Here is a 22,801-nt window from a genome sequence, read left to right as displayed (position 1 = left end):
CCTCTCTTTTATCACCCTCCCCACAAAGAGTTTGGTTGATGCTGTACACTGCAGAACAAGAGCCTCCTGCTGCCTGCCTCACTCAATTCAGGCTGGGAGATGCCAGAAGAACCCCGCCCAGATGAGTCAGTGCAGCATGGGGATCCAGCAAGGGAGGAATGCTGGTTTGCTTCCAGTTGATTTGCTTTGCTAAATGTGGAGATGTTGGATCAGGGGAGAGTGCTTCATGGAAGGAATCCAAAGCATTAGTTATTCATAGAGGAAGGCTGGACTTGGGAGAGCTGGGCTAGCCAAGACGCAAAGCAAGGTAAAGAAAAGCATAAGCTCCCTGGGAAACTGGGGAGGGGGGGAATGGGAGCTCAGAATGCACAGGGAACATAGGAACACAACCCACATCAGGGGAGGTGTCTGTGCGTAGATATGACCACATGTTTCTGTAAAAGAAGGTTAAGGAGTGCATTTGAGCCCATGCCCACCAGGCATAATTTACCTGCACTTTATCCAAGGTGCTCAGAGCATACAGCAACTCTGAGAGTTAGGTTAGGCTGATCGCAATGAGTGTTACGAGGATTTGAACCTTGGTTTTGTGGTCTTAAATTCTAGCCACTATACCCAATGACCAGAAGACTAGTTCTGAACATCCAGTGATCACCCATTGCCCCAGGTTCCATGTATACCTTTTATGCCTCCCCCAGTTGATTTCCTTAAGGTATAATAATGTACTGGGCTCTGCCCATCTGTCTCTGCTTAAGTGGAATCTTTGCCAACTCTCCAGCCAATTGGTTGCTGTGAGACCACAATCAGTCCTGCCTGTTTCTTCCTTGTTGTTTTTCGTTTTAATTAATAGATGTCGTCGAGCCTGAAACCAACATGCTGCACCCACAAGCAAGCCCCACTGTGTCTCTCTTATACCATATCAGGAGCAACTGGTGGGCCATCACTTGGTGACTTAACCTCAGTGACCTTGTGACATGAGCAAGCACAGACTGTCAGGAGGAGTGGTCCTATACCACTTTAGCCTATTTTGACATTGTTACATGAATATAATGAACACATGCAGGAGAGGCAGGTTCCATTCATTGACGCATGGTCATTAGAATGCCTGAACAGAACCCCATGCGTATCGCTCTGTTAATGGGGTCTCTTTTCAGGAATTGTAATGAATTCCTGTAGGTTGGGTGGAACCTGCTGTTTGATGCCACCTTCTCCCCCCCCCCCCAAGTTTTTTGCTCTATGTTTGCTATAGTGACTGAAAAGGGCCCATGCATCTTCTCTTAGTCTGACTGTTTTGTGGCTTGCTGTTTAATGCAGCCACGTTGTTTTTTTCTAGCATAATGAACTGTTAGAACTTGAGTATTATTGTATTGGTTACTGGAATGGTTTGTTTTGTTACTTAGTTTTGGTTCTTTGCTCATTTTTGAAATGAACTTGATGGATTATGGAATAATGTACATACACACACACACCCCCATGGTGTGAATCAATGTTGAATGTGGTACCTGCAGAAAAATAATAATTTAAATTTGTAAATTTGTATACTGCCCTTCCCTATAATTTCGTCTTTGTTCTCACTGAGGTGGTAAACCTGTAGGAAGCTGTAATGTTTTTTTTAAAAAAAAGAACTGAGGACTACTTCAGCTAAATCTCAGATAAACTCAGGTTTAATCACTTCTTGTTCGGTATTTCTCTTGGCAGATATCTCTGCCTAAAAACTGGTTGTTAGTGTAAACCAGTCCTAAACTAAGAATACAATATAGCATTATTTGTAGGTCGGAATCATTGAGGAAGCAAATTAAACAAAGCAAAACAAGACGAACAGTGTGTGTGTGTGTGTGTGTGTGTGTGTGTGTGTGTGTGTACACAATGCATAAAATAGCATATTGCATTGAGCCAAGATCTGCCACACCCATGCTTTCACCAAAAGATTAAACCATAAAATAGAAGAATATAGCCTGTTATTAGAACTAAATCATAGGGTGCCAAAAGCGAGCAAAGATCACAGGGACTTATAGAGCAAGTATTATATATGGCAAGATAACACACAGATGATTCAATCTTTGACCTGCCCTCCACCTCTAGTATTGACATGCTTGCAGGGTTAGATCCCGTCCACTCAAAGCCTGGGCTAGAGCAAGGCATTCAGCAAAACTAGATGATAGAGTTCTTCCTGGATTGTACCAGTTCGTACTGCAGATTGTGGTAGGGGTCATGTTTTAGATACTTCCTTCTGTAAATAACTCACTACATGTTGAAAACTAGCATTTCCTGCCAACATTTCTACCTGAGAACCCAGAGAGCCTCTGCCAGTCACATGCCCTCCAGACATTGCTGACTGGGACTGTTGGGACTTGGAGTTTAACAACATCTGGTGGGCACCTTGTTGGCTAACCCTGAAAGAGATAATTTGAAACTTTCTTTGATCCTAATTTGACTCATAGTGTAAATAGGTTGATATTTTGTTTTCTTAGGGTATTGATAGCTGCTTTTTTGTTATTATCGTTTTAAGTCATAGTAAGAACTGCCAGTGAACACAATTTTATTTTGGAAGTAGCAAATGATGGTGAATTGGGTAGCTTCTTTGGTTAGGCTTCTTAAACAATGGCACCTTGTTGTATATGAAATCTCTGTTACTAGAATTAACTTCCTCTTTCAGAGCCTTGTTCTTCAAAGCAGCTGCTATTTGAGGATCTGCAATCAGCACCAGTGCAACAGGAGCCAAATTTAACCCACTTCTTATTAACGCTGCGGGTCCCATACACTCCTCTTTATGCCACACTGCTAAAATTAGCCACTCCAAGTTGCAGTGGTGGGATTCTGTTACTGAGAGTTGGAGTTTGCTGCCTGATCATCAGGTTTGGAGTTCTTGAAAAGCAGTTTCATGTTAATGTAAATCTTCAGGCTGGGAGGAGTGTTGCATACTGTGTGCTGTGTGCAGCTCTGCCAGCAGGGGGCACTCGGTGATGATGGAAGTTCTTCAGATCAACCAGCCACAGTAATGTAATACAGTACTTTTATTTTGGACCAAATAAAATGTGGCAAAGTAGCTAGCAAGCTTTTGAGTTCTCCGGAACCCTTCTACAGGCTGGATGTTAAGTAAAAGAGAAGGAAAGGAATCGGGGAGAAGAGAAGCTGGGCATGACAAGGAAGCCAAAAGGCTTGCAGTTTGCAACAGTCTCAAGATGAGTGCATGGAAGCACCTGGGATGAATAGAGATATCGGATTCTTATCTCATTATGCATGATCAAGCTTTCTTTAGCACCTCAGCCCAGGACTAATTGCAGCCATCAGCAGCCATTAACACCCATCTACAGGTTTACCACTCCCATCAGCCCATCTCCCATTCCCACCCACCCCCACCACCCTCTGTATATATATATAGGGTCTGACACTTCTGTTTCTAGTGTATCTGAAGAAGTGTGCATGCACACGAAAGCTCATACCAAAATATAAACTTAGTTGGTCTTTAAGGTGCTACTGAAGGAATTTTTTTAAGATGAGTGCAGAAAGCATTTCGCAGGCTTAATTAGTTTGGAGTGTGCAGTATTTATTAATAAATTATCATAGGTATGAAACAGGTTTTTGGCTGCACCAAGGGCTATCTGGGCTAAGAAACTGCAATGGCTGGCTGCCCCCACCCCCTTTTAAGGCAGCAGCTACTCAGATCGGCCTCCAGGACTAAGCAAATAACATGTGTCCCTTTGGAGGAAGAGAATACAAGTCAGAAGAAATGTAGCACATTTTATTTTAATAAAGCTGGAGGTTAATTTTAGGTGATTCACTAGATAAAGAGGCAGTAGAGGTCAAATAGGATTGGATTGCCTTGTGGTTGGAGGGGGTGTATGCTCCAAACGTGGAGCCCACCTTTGTGTGGTAGGAAGTCAGCTTCATCCAGTTTTAGAATCTCTTTCATGGGCACCTAAGTTTGATATTCTGCAAAACACTCTACCATTTCCCCGTGTTCCAGATCAAAGTGTAGGGGCATTTCCCTTTGGGGATGGCCTGGAAGGTGTTCTGAGCATAATATTGGCAGGTTTCCCCACCAAATTAAGAAGGCAATAATTTTTTTTCTTTTAAAAACACACACACCCCATTTAATTTCAGCTTAATACAACGTTTGTGCATCAGTGTAATTATTGAAACCATGTCTGCAGGGCTTTGTAGGCTGAGCTCCATCTCTCCCGGAGCTGTGAATCCATTCCAGAGATGGTTTTAATCATCGCTTTGTATTTGATGTCCAGTAACTGCTTTTATTGAATCTAAATGAAAGGCATGCCTGGAGCTGGGGCATCAGCAAGGGCCATTAACTCTCATGCTTGCCTTTATTTGTAATGGAAACACCCTTCACTGCTGTGTTGAAAAAAAAACCCTTCATGTTCCTTACACACTGGTTTCCAGGTCTGCCTTTCAGATCACAGTGGGTAGGGTGGCGTGAGGGAGGGAGGGAAACTTGAATTCTGAACTGGCTGTTTACTTCTTTTGGGGAAGGACCATAACTCAGTGGCAGATTATCTGCTTTGCATGCAGAAGGAACTAGGTTCAATCCCTGGCATCTCCAGGTGGGAATGTCTCAAGTGTGAAAACCTGGAAAGCAGCTGCATGTTAGTATAGTATAGAATAATACCAAGCTGGATGGACCAATGGTCTGACTTGATATAAATCACCTACCTGTGTTTTCATGTTCTGTAATGCAAAGTGTAGAAGTGCTGTTATCCAGCTGGATCAGGTGAACATGTACCCCCAAAACTGCTAGTGCACATTGAAAGACAATAGTGTGACACTCAGTTCACACACAATGGATTTGAATCAAAAAGTTATTGGCTAGTAGGGAAACTTGAGTGGAGAACTGGCACCATTCAGGTGGCACTTATCCAGGAGCTCACCTGGCCAATTTTCACACCACACTTCCATTGCAATCCTACAATGGTGAGAGAAGCTATGCTTATCTGGAATTCTTCCTTCCTATGCAGCCATAGCTGCCAAGTTTTCCCTTTTCTCGCGAGGAAGCCTATTCAGCATAAGGGAAAATCCCTTTAAAAAAGGGATAACTTGGCAGCTATGTATGCAGCTAACTAAAAGTACTTGAGCTCGGTCCTGTGCTGTATCTGGCAACCTGTTAGAGAATGAGGGCAAGTAAGACCAATAATGCGGAGCGAGGGGCTCACCTGCTGCTGAGGGCCTGAAGGGGCTTGCCTGCCTCCTTCCATCTGGGCAGAGAGGGCTCCGTTTTTGTTTTTTAAATTGCTTCTATTTTTGATCTATGTCATTTTAAATTGTAATTGATATTAATGCTGTATTCTTAGTTTTAGATTTTATGATTCATGTGGAAGTTGTTTTCCAATTTGGTTGTGTACTTTTTGATGTGTTTTATTTATTGCTTATGGCTTTGGTTACATTGGTAATTATGTAAATCTTGTCATGTTGTAAGCCGCCTTGAGCATTGTTTTAACTATGGAAAGGCGGCATACAAATAAAATGATGATGGTGATGATGATGGTTGCCTGCACTTTCTCAGCATCCACATTCAGCCTAGTGCAGTGCTCAGTCTGTGCTCCTGCCTGACTTAAAATTTTGAGTGCATCTTAGTTACAGGTGTTCTGATTTCCAGGAGTGCCCTGGCAGAATCTGCCCACCTCCTTCCACTTCTAGCCCTCAGACATTTCTCTCTGCTCTATTCCTGCAGCTCGCTGGAGATGACGTGTTACGACAGCGACGAAGCCAACCCCCGCAGCGTGTCCAGCCTGTCCAACCGCTCCTCTCCCCTCTCCTGGCGATATGGTCAGTCCAGCCCCCGCCTGCAGGCTGGAGATGCCCCTTCAGTGGGTGGGGGGTGCCGCCCGGAAGGCACTCCCAGCTGGTACATGCACGGGGAGCGAGCTCATTATTCCCACACCATGCCCATGCGCAGCCCCAGCAAGCTCAGCCACATTTCCCGCCTGGAACTTGTAGAGTCGCTAGATGCTGATGATGTCGATCTCAAATCCGGGTACATGAGTGACAGTGACTTAATGGGCAAGACCATGACTGAGGATGATGATATCACCACAGGGTGAGTACCGCTGCAAGGCATCAAACATGCGAGTTGATTGCTTAACATCAGAGGTAGACTGTAGGAGGTTCCACGACCAGCCCCAACCGAAACATCTGTATCAAGCTAAGAATTTGCTTGTTTGCCCAGCTGATCTTACCTTAAGCATTCCTCTGCCTTAGCAAAACCACTTCTGTGATTCTCCCCCTCCCCCTCCAGCTTCCTGAATATTCATAATGGTTGCCATTATGATAAATAGTCATAACTTAACAAACCACTTGTGGCAGATAGCAAGTTTAAAAACTGACAAACTGACAGTGCATCTATCCAACTAAGTCACTGGAGAGAAGAATGTATTATTTGTTGGCTGGAGGCATGACATACAGCGCTTCTGCAAAGCAAATACCCGCTCCTTGCTTTTGTGGCAAAACCTGCTTCTACAAAACAAATATTTGTTACTGCCTTGAGGCCAGCTAATTCTGTTTTATAGAGGGATGAAATGGGATGGGTATCTGGCTTAAACTAGATGCTTACATTTAATATAAGCAGGCTCTGGCCAGAATTTTCAATCTTTGCTTGCTGTGAAGGAATTCTGTAGTGGGGGAAAGAGAGAGACAGAGAACAAGTTGGTTGGCTGGTAGGGCTAATGACAGAGGATGTGCTCAGCTCAAGGATGAATAGATTGCTAGTTAATGGGGAGGAATGAATAGCTGGAAGTTCTGTTTGTAGTGACATCCAAGGTAGATTACAGAAATTATCTGTTCTGTCCTGGATTTGTTACCTCTCGTTTCAGCTAAACTGTTTCACTTGCAAGTCAGTAACAGATGTCTGGTATACACAATAGCTCTGGATATACCTCTTTAAAGCATATTTTGCAGACAGGGAATCAGATAAGGAAAGAACATAGAATTTGACTAATAACTACCTCTTGATGGGAAAGGTATTGCTCAATATGATGATCTTGCTTGTTGTGTTTGTGCCAATTCATCCAGCTGCGCGGAGTCCATTGAAATGATAGAATGTTTCCAGTCACCATCATCCTATTCCGACCCTAAACACTTTACTTGAAATGAGATTGACTTCTGTACAGTGTTTTAAGACTTGATTGCCTATTAGCTAGCTCTGTTGCTGCACACAGAGCTGCCCTTGATAAGCAGTGCAGAATGAATTGGTTGGCTTTCTTGGGAATATTTCTTGGGAATATTGTTCCAAATCCAAAGCATAGAACTGATCAAGCAGCAGCAACTTCTTCTTTTTAACTGAAAGTCAGGTATTTTCTGCTGACATGAAACTGGCCAGTGTAACATGAACATGTAGGGTTGCTAAATCATAAGTTGGTGGCCTTGCCTTTTCCTTCAAAATTCTGAGATAGAAGAAGAACAGGCACTGCAACTCCAGCCCAGTGTTTTATCAGTACTCTCCTGCTGCACCGCTGACTTACCTATTCCTACTTCTTAAGAGTATTATGGAAGAGAATGTACAAAGGAGCAGGGTGAAAGAATGAGAAGGGAGGTGATGCGGTTGCATCCTCCCATGCTTTCTCATGACTTTTGAAGGTAGGATCTCCAGGTTGTGATCTGGCAGCTGCATCCACATGGAGCTTGCTATAAGGAAGTACTGTACAGTGGTACCTCTACTTACGAATAACTCTACTTACGAATGGAGCTCCGTCCGCCATCTTGGATGCGGTTTAGATAGGATTTTTTCTACTTACGAATTTTTAGATAGGGTTGCTTCTACCTACGAATTTTTTCTCCCAATGCATTCCTATGGGATTCGACTTACATTTTTTTTCGACTTACGAATGTGCATTCGGAACACATTAAATTCGTAAGTAGAGGTACCACTGTATATGCACACGCCGATTGTAACTTTCCCCATGTTAATAGGACACAGGCTACATCTGAAAAGCAGCACCAGCAACAACCACAACCCAGAACGTTATAATAATAATAATAATAATAATAATAATAATAATAATAATAATAATAATTTATTATTTATACCCCGCCCATCTGGCCGGGTTCCCCCAGCCACTCTGGGCGGCTTCCAAAAAAACAGAAATTCTAAAATACAGAAATCCATCAAACATTAAAAGCTTCCCTAAACAGGTTATAGAAATCCTTTGCCAGCAATGCAAACCTAAGCTCTTTAATAATGTTTTTCTACACCATGGCTTATCAGTATGCTGCTCTTACTGTTTTTTTATGGAGAGAAACTCAAAGATCTGAGCCTGTCATTTATTTATCTCTCATATTTCTTGGTGAGTTGGGCCTGGCATCCCACCAAGGACACTTTAATTTACATATCCTTTTAAGCAGTCTGTAACCTGGGTAAAACTGGCCCATACTAGGGTCTGAGATAAGGAAACACAAAGGAGGGATGTGTGCATTTTCACCCAGTATAATGACAGAAACTGAGTTGGCTTGTTGGATAGTTCAGAAACAATAATAACACCATGGCTACCTGACGAATCCAGAATGGATCTGGAAAATTAACTTCTTTTAGAAAGACTATTGTTACATGCTTAAGTGGTTATTTCTAAAACATGCCCAAGGTCACCAGAGACCTCCTGGGTGTTTGACATGAGCCCTGATAAGTTATGCCAAGTCTGGATGTGTACAATACCACAAAGGGGTCATTGCATCCCTTGTTTTCTGTGAATTTGTAAATGTGACATTGGTTGCCACATTGTTGTATTCTTGTTAGTTTGAATATTATACCCTGAATTGTTAGGTTGTTTGGAAACGAAGGGTGTTTTGCCTTGTTTTCTTTTGGCTTCTCACCCCCTGCTGCTTGAGAGAGATGGAAATTCACAGAGTGAGATATTATGTCATGCGTTTTCCATTTATCACTGGAAGGATTTAAAAAGTCCCAGAGCTCCATCGAGGGGAAGGGGTGTAGACCTGGGCCTAAAAATACCCGCTTGTCATGGAAAGCTATGCTACAGAGTCCTTGTTAATTCCACAGCTCTGGTCTGCAGATGTGTAATCGTGACAAGCCCCAAGTCCATCTGTGAGGCCTCTTAACATTGCTTTTACTGGAGTATTAAAATAATGGAGCTTACTGCTAACAGGATGGATCTGAGTGGATCAAAATACTGTGGGGCTGGGGTAGCAGAATCCATATGAGTAAATAAAAAGACTGTTTCTTATCAGGTAAAAAGTAGCCTCAGTTTAGGATTGCCAAAAAATTTTTTGTCCTAATTTTGTTCCCCCAACAACAACCAGATATATGCAAGTTTAAGCAAGTGAAGTTTCCCCCATCCATGCTAGGAAAAACCTCGTGCATGTTAGGTGTTGAAGACATATCCTTTACACCAGGCACCCCCAAACTGCGGCCCTCCAGATGTTTTGGCCAACAACTCCCATGATCCCTAGCTAACAGGACCAGCGGTCAGGGATGATGGGAACTGTAGTCCAAAACATCTGGAGGGCCAAAGTTTGGGGATGCCTGCTTTACACCTTGGTCTGATTCTCACATCACTTTAACTCTTAGTTAAACTCTGGTTTAAATGCAGCACATGCATGTGAGCACTTAGTTCCTTCTCTGCTCCTGTTGTTGCCTATTGCATGCTGGGAAATAAGCCATGGTCTGGTGTAGCATGCATCTGGACCCCAGGCTCATGATTTGTTTTTCTTCAAACAAACCATGAACAATAAGTAACCAAGAATTTTTTAATGGCTTACTGCTTGCGGTATGTTGGGGGGGGGGGGTTGACCATGAGCCTGGGTTTCATGTAATACTAAGCTCTAGAGAAGGCATCCCCAAACTTCAGCCCTTCAGATGTTTTGGACTACAATTGTCACCATCCCTGACCACTGGCCCTGTTAGCTAGGGATCATGGGAGTTGTAGGCCAAAACATCTGGAGGGCCGCAATTTGGGGATGCCTGCTCTAGAGTCTAGACCATGGCTTAGCTTCCAGGAGGGCACCTGAGATTTCAGCAGCCTGCACCAGAACTCTGTGCACTCAGATTTAAACCTTAGTTTCATTTAATTTTGGCTTCAACTGAAGTACTGTTGGTGGGGCTGGTTTATTATTATTATTATTATTATTATTATTATTATTATTTTATACCCCGCCCATCTGGCTGGGTTTTCCCCACCACTCTGGGTGGCTTCCAACAAAGATTAAAATACATTAAAATATCACAGATTAAAAACTTCCCTAAACAGGGCTGCCTTTAGGTGTTTTCTAAATGTCAGGTAGTTGTTTATCTCCTTGACCTCTGATGGGAGGGTGTTCCACAGGGTGGGTGCCACTACAGAGAAGGCCCTCTGCCTGGTTCCCTGTAGCTTTGCTTGTCGCAGTGAGGGAACCGCCAGAATGCCTTCGGCGCTGGATCTCAGTGTACGGGCTAAACGATGGGGGTGGAGACGCTCCTTCAGGTATACAGGACCAAGGCCATTTAGGGCTTTAAAGGTCAGCACCAACACTTTGAATTGTGCTTGGAAACATACTGGGAGCCAATGTAGGTCTCTTAGGACCGGTGTTATGTGGTCTCGGTGACCACTCCCAGTCACCAGTCTAGCTGCTGCATTCTGGATTAATTGCCGTTTCCGGGTCACCTTCAAAGGTAGCCCCATGTAGAGTGCATTGCAGTAGTCCAAGCGGGAGATAACTAGAGCATGCACCACTCTGGCGAGACAGTCTGCAGGCAGGTAGGGTCTCAGCCTGTGTACCAGATGGAGCTGATAAACAGCCGCCCTGGACACAGAGTTAACCTGTGGCTCCATGGACAGCTGTGAGTCCAAAATGACTCCCAGGCTGCGCACGTGGTCCTTCAGGGGCACAGTGACCCCATTCAGGACCAGGGAGTCCCCCACATCCACCCGCCCCCTGTTTCCCCAAAACAGTACTTCTGTCTTGTCAGGATTCAACCTCAATGTGTTAGCCGCCATTCATCCTCCAACCGCCTCCAGGCACTCACACAGGACCTTCACCGCCTTCACTGGTTCTGATTTAAAAGAGAGATAGAGTTGGGTGTCATCCGCATACTGATGAACCCCCAGCCCAAACCCCCTGATGATCTCTCCCAGTGGCTTCATATAGATGTTAAAAAGCATGGGGGAGAGGATGGAACCCTGAGGCACCCCACAAGTGAGAGCCCAGGGGTCTGAACACTCATCTCCCACCACCACTTTCTGAACACGGCCCAGGAGGAAGGAGCGGAACCGCTGTATGACAGTCCCCCCCCCAGCTCCCAACCCCTCTAGACGGTCCAGAAGGATGTTATGGTCGATGGTGTCAAAAGCCGCTGAGAGATCCAGCAGGATTAGGAAACAGCTCTCACCTTTGTCCTTAGCCTGCCGGAGATCATCAACCAGCGCGACCAAGGCAGTTTCAGTCCCATGATGAGGCCTGAATCCCGACTGGAAGGGATCCAAATGGTCCGCATCCTCCAGGCGTGCTTGGAGTTGTTCAGCAACCACTCGCTCAATCACCCTGCCCAAGAATGGTAGATTTGAGACTGGGCTAAATGGGTTAAAATGCTGGACCCATTTCTTTTCCAAAGGATTCCTGATAGAAAATGAGGGCACTAGTAATCCTGATTAACCAGGCCCTATAATATCAGGGTATGAGCTTACATCAGGCTTGGTGGTTTGCTCACACAGGTATACTGTTTGACTTCTCAGCATTTGATGACAGGTGGATGAATACGTGAACAGGCTGTGTTGAAAAAGCATTGTGTCCAAGGGAAATACTGTGTGATAGATATGTGGTGATACAGGCAAGTCACTGCTTGACACTGAAATGATCCAGTGATAAACATAGATGGGTGGGCCAGTGTTAGAACTGTGCAAATGTTAGAACCGGTGCCACTGCCAGGCTACATTATGCGCAGGTGGAGGCATTTAGATTTCAGGCTTCCATGAATGTGTTTTCCCCTCCTCCTCGAAATCAACCTTACACAAACTGTTCTGGCATGCTTTCCCTCTGCTTCTCCCTATATTCTGTCCCGTAAAAATCTATTCCCCCTCCTCTCTTTCCTTCCTCCTCCTTGTCTTTCACCTCCCAAGCTTGGCCAAGTGCCAGAATCCTAGCATATTGGAGGTTTCCTGTTTCAGTGCAAGAGAAAATAAATAACTCCTGGTGTTTGATTTTGTCCCAATATAAAGGAGAGGGTGTTTGGCTTGTTGCACGACAGCTTGAAGCAAGCGAAACCCCAGCTGTTTGAGGGCTCTGGTGACAAAACCGCAAATCTTAGCAGGTGACGTGGGAGCCGGCCTAGCGCGGCAGTGTGTGGGTGTCTCTCTCCTTTTCTCTCCCCCTCTCCCAAGTGGCCAGATAAAGAAGCCCTGCTATTATAATGCACAGCTCATGCTCCGTGTGGGTGGGAGTGCCGCAGGGAGGCATCCACTGGGAGTTTTATATGACACAGCCTGCCAAATCAACACTTCAAAACTATAAGGGCTACCCTTTTTTTAAAAAAAAAATCATTATATTTCTTTATCAACATGTATAATACTTTTACGAGAGAGTGATCAATATAAACCAAGGACACTGCTGGTATGGTCTGTGACTTTGCTGTGTTCTGAATTAAGGGACACTCCCTTCAAATAAAGGACATTGGTAACCCCAATTGTGGGCCTTTCCTTCTCAGAGAGATGCTGGGGAATAGCACTGGCATAATAGCTCTGCTGCTGTCTTGCCTGTCACAGCCTGATTGCTTAATCGCTTGCAAGGGAGCTGTCTCATTGCCCTGTGGGAAAGTACAGGCGAGAAAGCTCTCCACTGCCGCCCCCTCCCCTGCCTGCTCATTTTCTGATAATGAACATGAGCTGTGATTGTGGGGTGGGAAGCAGTCCTACAGGCCCGTTTCCAAGTCGCAGGAGAGCCCAGAAGGAGCTGTTCGGCAGTGGAACAGAGGTGAGAGGTGGTGGACTCTCCTTCCATTGATGTTTTAAAGCAGAGATTGGATAGTCATTTGTCATGTATGACCTGGATTCCTGTATTTCAGGGAGTTGGGCTAGATAGCCCTGGCGGGTCCCTTCCAATTCCAGGGGCGTAGCCAGGATCAAAACCAGGGGGGCAAGGGGCGGGGCCAAGGCACGGGAGGGGAGGGGCCACAACAGATGTCAAGGCGACAACAGACAATCCACCAGGGCCATCCCAAGCCCATCCAGCGCCGCGGCGCAAAGGCACCCCCGACGCCCCCTCCCCGCACGGGAGAAACGGGAGAGGGGCGCCGACGAGCGCCCCGACGGGCGCGGCATCCCCCGGTATCCAAAGTCCGAAACGGAGCCTTCACTGGCGCAGGAGCCGCCGAGTGCGCAACTCGCCCCGCAAAGCCTCCCTCGACGACCGCGGCGCCCCCGCCAGCGATGCCCTCCGCGGCCCGCAAGTGGCGATCCCGGGCGGCGACTCCAGAGCGGGGCCACAGCCCCCCCAAGCGCACACACACCCAGCGCAAACCGCGCGGCAGTCACCCCGCTGGAACGCCAGGCAGCGGAGTGGGAAGCCTCTGCCGGGAGGGCTGCGGGGAGGGCTCCGAGAGAGCGCCCCACCCGAAAGCGCCGCCCAGCACATGCTCCCTCTGCACTCCCCGCCGAAGGCGCCCCACGAGCCTCCCGCCGGGAGGAAGGAGGTGGCCGAGGCGGCGCAGCCCGCGGGGCCAGCAGCGGCCGCCCGGACGCACCCCTCCCAGCTCACAGCAGGCCCGCCTCAAGGACATCGGGCGCCGTGGCTCGAAGGTCCCTCCGGCGCCCAAACATCCTTCCGGCGCCACCCCCGCGCCACCCCCCCACAGACAGGGCTGCCCGGGCCGCGGAGGGGGTGGGCGGGGGGGCAACCCCTCCCCCACACCCCCTCGAGGAAGGGGCACGAAGAGAGGATGAGGACGCCGCAGCAGCAGCCACCTGCGGGGAAAGGAGCTGCGCCTCCAGGAGAAGGAGGGCAATTCAAGGGAGCAAAACGCAGCAGGGCGACAGCGGCTCAGCTGCGCTCCCTGGCTCCCCGCCCCGCCTGGCCCCGCCGGAGGGCGCGACGGGGAGCTGGAGGGAGGGTGCGGAACGCCGAACCCGCGCTCCGCCGGGCTGCGCTCCGCCTCCGCCCCTGTCCACCAGCGCCGCTCTCGCCCACCGGCCCCGCCTCCAGGGGGGGCAACTGCCCCCTCCTGTCCCCCCTGCCTACGCCCATGTCCAATTCTATGATTCTATGAGACTATGAATTCTAAGGTTTCCAGGTTCCGATCACCCAAATGTTCCTGTACCTGGGAGTCTTACTCTTGGTCCTCCGCAGCCATAAGCATTGGACAAGCCTATAAAATCATTGTTTCTCATTGCTTTTTAAAACATTAGTGCTGATGACCACATCCAAATGGCAGTTTCCTCTACTCTTGGCTTTATATTCCCAGTTTTCAAGTTAAGTGGGGAAGTATCATCCTTGAAAAAGCAGGCTTGTTCCTCCCCTCCACCCTTAAACACCCCAGTTTCATCAGCACCAAGGAGCTGGCTGTGCAGACTGGCTAGAATCCACAAATGTACATGCACAAAACTGGATGCACAGTCAGAATATTGCTTGTTCTTTTTATCCTGGCTATACCTACTGCTATAAAAACAACTCACTTTAAAACTGAAGCGTGGTTTTTATCCCATTTTATTTCCCAACAACCTTGGGTGGGATTCACCTAAGTAGCCATAGCAGTGGGAGCCCTGCAGAAGCCCTGCAACAAGGCTTTCTTCTCCCACTGCACCCTTTACCCCAGAAATTGGTGTGTGTGTGAGAGGGGGGAGGGGAGAGAGAGTGAAGAACCCCTCAGAACAGTGCATGGAGAATAGTTCCATCTGGCAAGCTGTAAGTCTTGTGCAGACAAACAATTGGAACAGCATGATGTTGAATTCCACCCCTTGTCTGTAGAGTTGGTTGATTGTAACTGGACCCAAATTGCCAAGTGAATTTCATTCATGTCTGAGCAGAGATTTGAATCCAAGCCTTCCTGCATGTATAATCCTCCCCTTAACACACAGGCTACTTCTTTGGATTCTGTGTATGTGTAACATGACAGGTACCGCTTTGGGGATTATTTTACCTATTTCTTCCCATGGATAGTTTACCATCAAGTATACAGTGCGAATGTTGGATGGCTTCTCACAGGGATCTCATTGTAGGATATAAAGTTAGCATTATTGACCTGATAACTCCCTTTAGCAGCTGATCTGGCTTTGAATTAGTCTGATGACATCCCCACATAGCTGTCTGACATCTCTCTAATTAACACCTTCTTAACCAGGAGGGTATTTGTTATGTCCATATATGGGGCAAAGAGCAGTTTCTTCTGGGCAAGTTTCTTGCATGGACAAGTGATTTTTTCTTTTCTGTGAACCGACCTGAGACCTCTGGGTATAGGGTGGTATAATAATAATAATAATAATAATAATAATAATAATAATAATAATAACAACAACAATAATAATGGGCAACTTTTAACATCTTTTTGAATATCATGACTTTGCATATGAAACTACATTGGAAAATGTGTGTGGGAGTCTATACTGTTTTTGGTAAACCTTTAGGAAATAAGAATATCCCATCCTGGTTCTCAACGCTGAAATGTATTGCTTTAAAGCAGGCATCCCCAAACTGCAGCCCTTCAGATGTTTTGGCCTACAACTCCCATGATCCCTAGCTAACAGGACCAGTGGTCGGGGAAGATGGGAATTGTAGTCCAAAACATCTGGAGGGCCGAAGTTTGGGGATGCCTGCTTTAAAGCAATGTTTCCTTTTTGGAGTGACATATTTCTCATTATTATTTTCTAAGAAAGGAAAAAAGATTATGGAAACATAGTGTTTTTATACCATACAATATAAATAAGCAATTTAAGAATAACACCTATCTACCTTAATAGCCTAACATTTCAAAGCTGTGCAGGTATTTTGGACAATTCTCATAAATTCTTTATGCTGGCAGGATGATTTTGTGTTCCCACGTTTTCATCATAAATCACTGCAATCACTCCGGTAAAGGTAAAGGGACCCCTGACCATTAGGTCCAGTTGTGACCGACTCGGGGGTTGCTGCACTCATCTCACGTTATTGGCTGAGGGAGCTGGCGTACAGCTTCCAGGTCATGTGGCCAGCACGACAAAGCCGCTTCTGGCGAACCAGAGCAGCACATGGAAATGCTGTTTACCTTCCCGCTGTAGCGGTACCTGCCTATCTATACTTGCACTTTGACGTGCTTTTGAGCTGCTAGGTTGGCAGGAGCTGGGACCGAGCAATGGGAGCTCACCCCATCACAGGGATTCGAACCGCCGACCTTCTGATCGGCAAGCCCTAGGCTCTGTGGTTTAACCCACAGTGCCACCCGTGTCCCTCTAATCACTCCTGTAGCAGCAAGCAAATACTGGACAATAATCCACTCAGAGGGGAAGTCCCCAATCTCTCCCAACAGCTTTCAGGGTGTGTGTATTGTTTTGTTTTTTTAAAACAATCAAGCAGTATAGAAATTTAATGAAATAATGAAATAAATAAAATCCTTAGCAGAGCCTCTGCTGCAGATGCTCATAAAGGCACATAGCAAATACTTGCTCCCCTGTCACCCCCCCTCTCTAGTTGAGCCAAGCAGAATACATCCCTTTCTGTTAAGAAACTGCAGTCTTTACTAAGCACAGTGTTCACTATCTGCCCTTAGCAACTAATGTAATGGCAGAAAAAACACAATACTACTGGAACTGAAGCCAGAAAAGGGAGCTGTTGGGATTACTAGTGAACTACTGTTCCATGTGCTGGTTGCACTGTTTTCCTGGGAAGCCAGTATGTTCTGCTGAGTAAGAAGATAAAGATGCTTTTGGCCACTTCCTTGATAGAACTCTTGTGCATAGCAGGAAGGAGGTGGCTAAACAAAGGAAGGGGCTGTGTAAAGCTTTTCCTCCTTATTTCTTATGTGTGGCAATTGCCTCCTCACCTCCACCCCATCCCTCTTGGTGCTTTTATTTATTGTGCAACTGTAATGGATTAAAATGAAAGAACGGTCCAAACCAGATATTGCAAACAGAATGAAAGGAGAAAGAATGCAGTGAACTACAAGCTGCTGAGTGTTCCTTTAATTCAAACCAACATAAAGAAATGATCTGATGCCAAGCAAGCACAAGTGTCTCATTAACGAACCCTGTAAAAATGAACTTTGCTTTGCTATTAAAATGTGTTTCTATGTAAATATAAACTTTGGCCTGACGTGCAAATGGCTTTTGTTCTGACCCTGCTCCCCTGCAAAGGGTTACAACACACTGGTTGAATAATGGAATGGATAGGGTAGTCTAGCTCCATAATGTTTTTCTCTTGCATCAGTCCCCATTCCATCCCATTTCCACATAAATGTGCATTTAAAAACAAAAAATCATTAAACCATAATTCCCGCCTCCCCATAATTCCATGCCTCCCCAGGAAATTGCTGCCCTTCCATAACCATGCCCCTGATAGTGATGGCATGCTCTGTTTTCATGCTCTGTTTTCAATCTGTACTAAGCAGCTAATGACAGCTTTTAAAAAGAAAAATGTAAAAGGCAGCCTACTTTTTGACCAATGTTCAGATCTTAGTTGGGATGGGGGAAAGTGAATTCCAAGGAGGTACTCATCTGATCCATAAAGAAGAGGGCATAGCCTTTGCCTTGCATGGAGAAGGTCCCAGGTTCAGTCCTCAGCCCCTCTAGGTACTTATGGGGGGCACCCGTGATTGAAGCCCTGGAGAGCCACTGGTAGTCAGTACTAGATGGACCCATGGTCTTACTTGGAATAAGGTAGCCTCCTATGTTTCCATGGCCCATCACAGAGGAGTTTGTCTCAAAATACACCCCCCCCCCAAATTCTTCCAGCGTCCCAAGTTAGAACCAATGCTTTAGGGCAGCATATTGGCAGCATACAGTTGTTTAATGAGGCTTATTTGTTTTGCTCAATATCAGTTCTAATATTTCTCCCCAAATAATTCAGATGGCTGACGACAGTTGCAAACTGTTGTTTCTTAAGTTTCCCATTTTGGTCCCATCTTTTCTCCATGGAATTCAAGGCGGGCATATACATGGTCCTGACCCCAACCCTATCTGAGAGTTGGCGACTGACCAAAGGTCTGATCCAAGATTTCAATCTGGCTCTCCCTGGTCCTTTTGATGCCCCAAGTTGAATATTGACTGTACACTTCATACTTATACTGTTGTACTTGTTTTTTTGGGGGGGATGATGGTTTCTGTAGTCTCCTGTTCCCTGATTCTGGGGGTATGATCTAACTTTGAGACAGTAGTCTTAACTAATGTTCCAACGTCATATTTTGAGAACCCGTGGACATTGCCTAATTGCTGCAATGGTTGTAGATGCTGGTCCAGAAGAATCTGGTAAAGACTTTAGGACTGTTGGAAAGGTTTTTGTTTACTTTGTATGATTTTCTGTGCCATATGGACTAGAGGTCCCAGTGTGTGCACATACACATGCACACACACACTCATTCCAATAGCATTAATTGAACAACCTCATATGAGACACTGAGCTGCTTGGACAGACTGCAGTTCCTTGGCAGGTTCCAGAATGAGAGGGTAGCTACAGGAGGCAATGTGGTGAGTGGCAGATTTAATGGGCCTGCCCTGCAGTTAATAGCTGAGCCTGACACCTTTTTTTTCCAGGACAATTTACAGGCAGCAATTTCCTGTGCGTTCATAATTGAATGAGCTGCAAGGCAGAAGGGCCATTGGGGACTTTAAAAGACATTTGCACTTGCTGTAGAGCGAGCAGGTGAGTTATTTGCTAACTGCAACCTTTTTCTTGTTGCAGATCTTGAAGTAGAAAAAGCTCCTAGCAGGCATGGGTTCTCTGACACAGTGCTGTCCTGATATTTGGAGCACTAGTCACAGAGGCAGATCTTTAAAGGGATATTCCATTGTTTCTGTTCACAGGGATAAGCCCCTTGAAATATATTTTGATCTGTACACTCTGTCCCATAGCTTAGAAACTGGGACCATATCTCAAAGATTCTTACCACTGCATCTTTGGAGGAAGGCAATCTTTTGTCCAGTTGAGACTTGACGAATACTTTCAACACCATCCCTCTTCGATTTGTGTATTTGATACTAAAACTCTAGGGTGAGATTGTGCCAGCCTTGTGCAGGATCACAAGGGGAAAAGCTGGGGAAAGCTGACTGGCGAACTGCCCAGCCTGATTGCTCTATTTGCATGAGTTGCAAAAGAAGAAGAAGCTGTGATTGCTTTGCAGATGCTCAGAGATGGAGGGATGAGCAAAGGCACGTTACCATGGTAGCAAAGCATAGTTGTTTCTCAGCAGACATGCTAAGGATGCTCCAGGAATCTGCAGTTGGCATTACAGTATGTGGCGAGTGGTTTATTGTGTGCTTGCTCTGTTTTAGAACTCTTGGTTTCATTGTGATCAGTTTGCCTTGCCACAGGAAATGAGCTTTGGAGAATGCAGTCAGATTTCACATCCAGCTTGCATGTGTTCAGATTTGTTCCAACAGTCTTCCCTTTCCACTGCTTTTCTTGCTCCCCCCCCCCCCTCTGCTCTAAAATGGCATCAGCATGGCTTCAGGGAATAATAAGGGTTTGAACATAAATGAGAAAGGGCAGTGTGCATAAAGTGCAACCTTTGTGTAATCCAGGAGACAGAGACTTTATGCCAAAGAGATTCCTTTTCTTCTTTGGTGGCTGCATGGGTTCTTCTGGCATGTTTGCAACATGTTACTCTGGGAGTGCCGAAAATGTGTCAAGCATCAGGGTGATTTCAAAGAATTTTCCCAGGGGAAGGCCTTCCCTCTTGAAAAGAATCCAGCTGCCCTGCTATTTTGTGAAAAGCTACAGTAATGTGGGCTTGCTTAGTCACACTGTGTTCAAGGTTTAATTCTAGGATGCTGAACATACTGTACACGTGCTTTAAATGCAGTATATATTTATATCACTGAGAACATTGTGTATAATATAAAACACAAGCCTTTATCTCTCTTAGTTCATGCAGGTTGATGTTTTATTAGTAAAAAGAAAGGAAGTCATGTTGGTCCATGAGTAAAAAAATAATAAACACAGAATTCTTATTATTAATAATATTATTGTTTATTCAATCTATTATCAACCCTTCACCATAAGGACAATTCACAACAATTTAAAATACAGTATGAAAATATAGCATGGGGTACATAGGAAGCTGCCTTACAGGTGAAACTCAGAAAATTAGAATATCGTCGAAAAGTGCATTTATTTCAGTAATGCAACTTAAAAGGTGAAACCAATATATGAGAAAGATGCATGACATGCAAAGCAAGCTATGTCAAGCCTTTATTTGTTGTAAATGTAATTTTGTCATTAGGCGGGTCAGTTATAAATGGAATGTAATTAATGAAATGTAATAGCAATGTTTATTTTTGTATTATTGTAACTATTTGTTTTATTACTGTGGAATTTCCAAAAGAAAGCATTTGTAAAAATTAAAATTAAAATAAAAAATAAAAAGTTGCATTACTGAAATAAATGCACTTTTCAACAATATTCTAATTTTCTGAGTTTCACCTGTGTACCAAGTCAGACCATTGGTCCATCTAGCTCAGCATGCTGATTGGCTGCAGCTCTCCAAGGTTTCAGACTGGGGACATGCCCAGCCCTGCCTGGAGATGTCAGATATTGAACCTGCGACTCTCTGCATGCAAATCATGTGAGCTACAAACATACCTTACTTTGATTTAAGCCAGTTAAGATGAACTTACTTGAAAGCAGTGTCATTTAAATCAATAGGATGTGTACTTCTAGGAAAGCACAGTTATGGTTGTAAATATGTCTTGGACTCGGGTGGGAGTATGCAGACATTCACAACCTGGCACAAAATACTGAGCAAGCTTTTGGGTTCTCTAGAACTCATTAGATTTGATATAGTAGTATATTAGTAGCTTGCTTCTCTCTATCTGTTTGTCATTTCTGGTAACCAGTTGTCAAGTGCCCCAATGTATTCTGTCTTTGGGAAAGAAGCCTTTATTTGAGCACGAAACAGCCAATGAGGCATCTCAGAGTGTCTTATATACTGTCAAAGTGAGGCAGTCTCTTCCTGCAGGTTTACAATTAAAAAACAAAACAAACCACAACATACAAGGGAAAAGGGACAAGAGGAAAATAAAAACCAAAACCCAGGCAACCAATTTCTAAACAACTGTTCCTATATTGACCAGCTGGCACAGTTCAGGGGCAAGAGGTGCTTAATGGATCTGGGCCTGCAGAAAACCTGAGACAGTCTGATGGAATAGCTGCACCCACATGAGGGCAAGTGTTTTTATATCAGAACTCAAAAGAGTTCTCGATTGCATGGCATTTGCATCCCACTTGTGTCAGGTGATTATTAAGCTATTTGAGGGCACAATCCTAACCCAAGATCTTCCAGGATGAGTGAGTTGGGATGTTGTGGATCTCTGGCTCAGCTGGGCTACACCAGTGTAAGTCCCAATGACAGTTCAGCCCAAGATCTGCTGGCATAATTTGTTCATCCCAACTCATCCAGGGCTCAGCTGTAATTATTGGCATATTTTAAACAGATTTTGTATACTGTATTTATGCGAATCTAATGCACCATCAAATCTGATGCACACAAGGTTTCAGAACCTTGAAACCAAAAAAGTATTTGCTGGTGCCATCAAATCTAATGGGCACCCTAATTTTTGTGATGTAATTTGCCAAGAAAGGTGTGCATTACATTCAAGTAAATACAGTATGCATATAGCTTTAATTCTAATCAATGTTTTATTGCATCTTAATGATTGATTTTTCTGTGTTTTAAGCAGTTCCTGCTTTTATTTGCAAGCCACCTTGAGTCCTGTCAGGAAAAAATGAAGGAAATATATACTGTACAGAGAGAAAGTATCTCCAAAAAGCAATGGCCTTGTATGAAGCAGCGCTAAATAACAAAAAAAAATTCTCTTCAGCCTCATATATGCAAGCAGAAACTGTGGCAGTAGAGCTGCACAACTTGTATTAGAGTGGATCTATGACCTTACATTTTTGTTATGCCTGTAACTTGCAACAAAAATGCAGGATCGTAGATCTACTCCTAACATGTATGCTTTATGTGGGGGGCAGGCAGCATTTCCTCAGTTTGTTCTCACGAGGGAAAATCTTGGGGCTGCCTTGGTCTCTTCCTTTGGGGGGGTCACATCTGCAGTTTATGGCCGTTGATTGCATGTTGGTATGATCCTCCTAAAGTGTCTCCCCTGCTAGAATAAAACAGTAAAAATTGACTTCCTAAGCAGACCCATGACTTCAACAGGCTGCTGCCTTTCGATTTGTTCTTCCTGGTGGTTTTCATGTTGCTGTTTTTAAGCTGCTGACCCAGCAACAAGCTAAAGACCTTCTGGTTTTTATTGTTCTGCTGGTTGTGGGGATGTTAATCCAGGGGGGTGATGATGTACAGCGGTGGATTATGTCTTTAGATTTAAGATGTGAAATGCTAATAATGTGTTTCAAGGGGAGAGGGAACGTACTGCTTCAGTTGCAGTGACTCATGATGCTGAATGTTCTTCCCTGAATCTAGGGGGAACAGATCCAGCTCTGCTCTGCAGCTGTTGTTGCTGGAGTTCCTGTTGAACACACTGGGTTTCTTCTTCTCATAAAATAAAAAAACAAATTGAAAAGCAACATTGATTGCCAAGCAGAATCAGCCGAGCAAAATAAAGGAGGGGGCGAATAAGTCCCATCGCCCAAGCTGCCAGACTTTTCAGCCACCATCTCGCCCTGAGCCCAAATTGCCACAGGCACCTGCGCCAAATGCCTTGCATTCTCAGGACAGTGCTGCACATGTCGTGTC

The 22,801-nt window shown here is 45.1% G+C and overlaps 1 protein-coding gene across 10 annotated transcripts in view; it reads left to right on the top strand.

Moving 5' to 3' along the window:
* NAV1 (neuron navigator 1) overlaps window positions 1-22,801 on the top strand; it is a 275,085-nt gene that overhangs the window by 160,561 nt on the left and 91,723 nt on the right. For all 10 annotated transcript variants that reach the window (XM_088674461.1, XM_088674460.1, XM_088674459.1 and 7 more), the window contains one exon: window positions 5,681-6,046. In XM_088674461.1, the coding sequence (XP_088530587.1) occupies window positions 5,681-6,046 (366 nt within the window). The remainder of the gene's footprint in view (window positions 1-5,680; window positions 6,047-22,801) is intronic.

Source organism: Zootoca vivipara, chromosome 7 (genome assembly GCF_965207765.1).
Source record: "Zootoca vivipara chromosome 7, rZooViv2.hap1.1, whole genome shotgun sequence".
In the NCBI taxonomy this organism is placed as follows: domain Eukaryota; kingdom Metazoa; phylum Chordata; class Lepidosauria; order Squamata; family Lacertidae; genus Zootoca; species Zootoca vivipara.
This window is presented reverse-complemented; position numbering and strand designations above follow the sequence as displayed.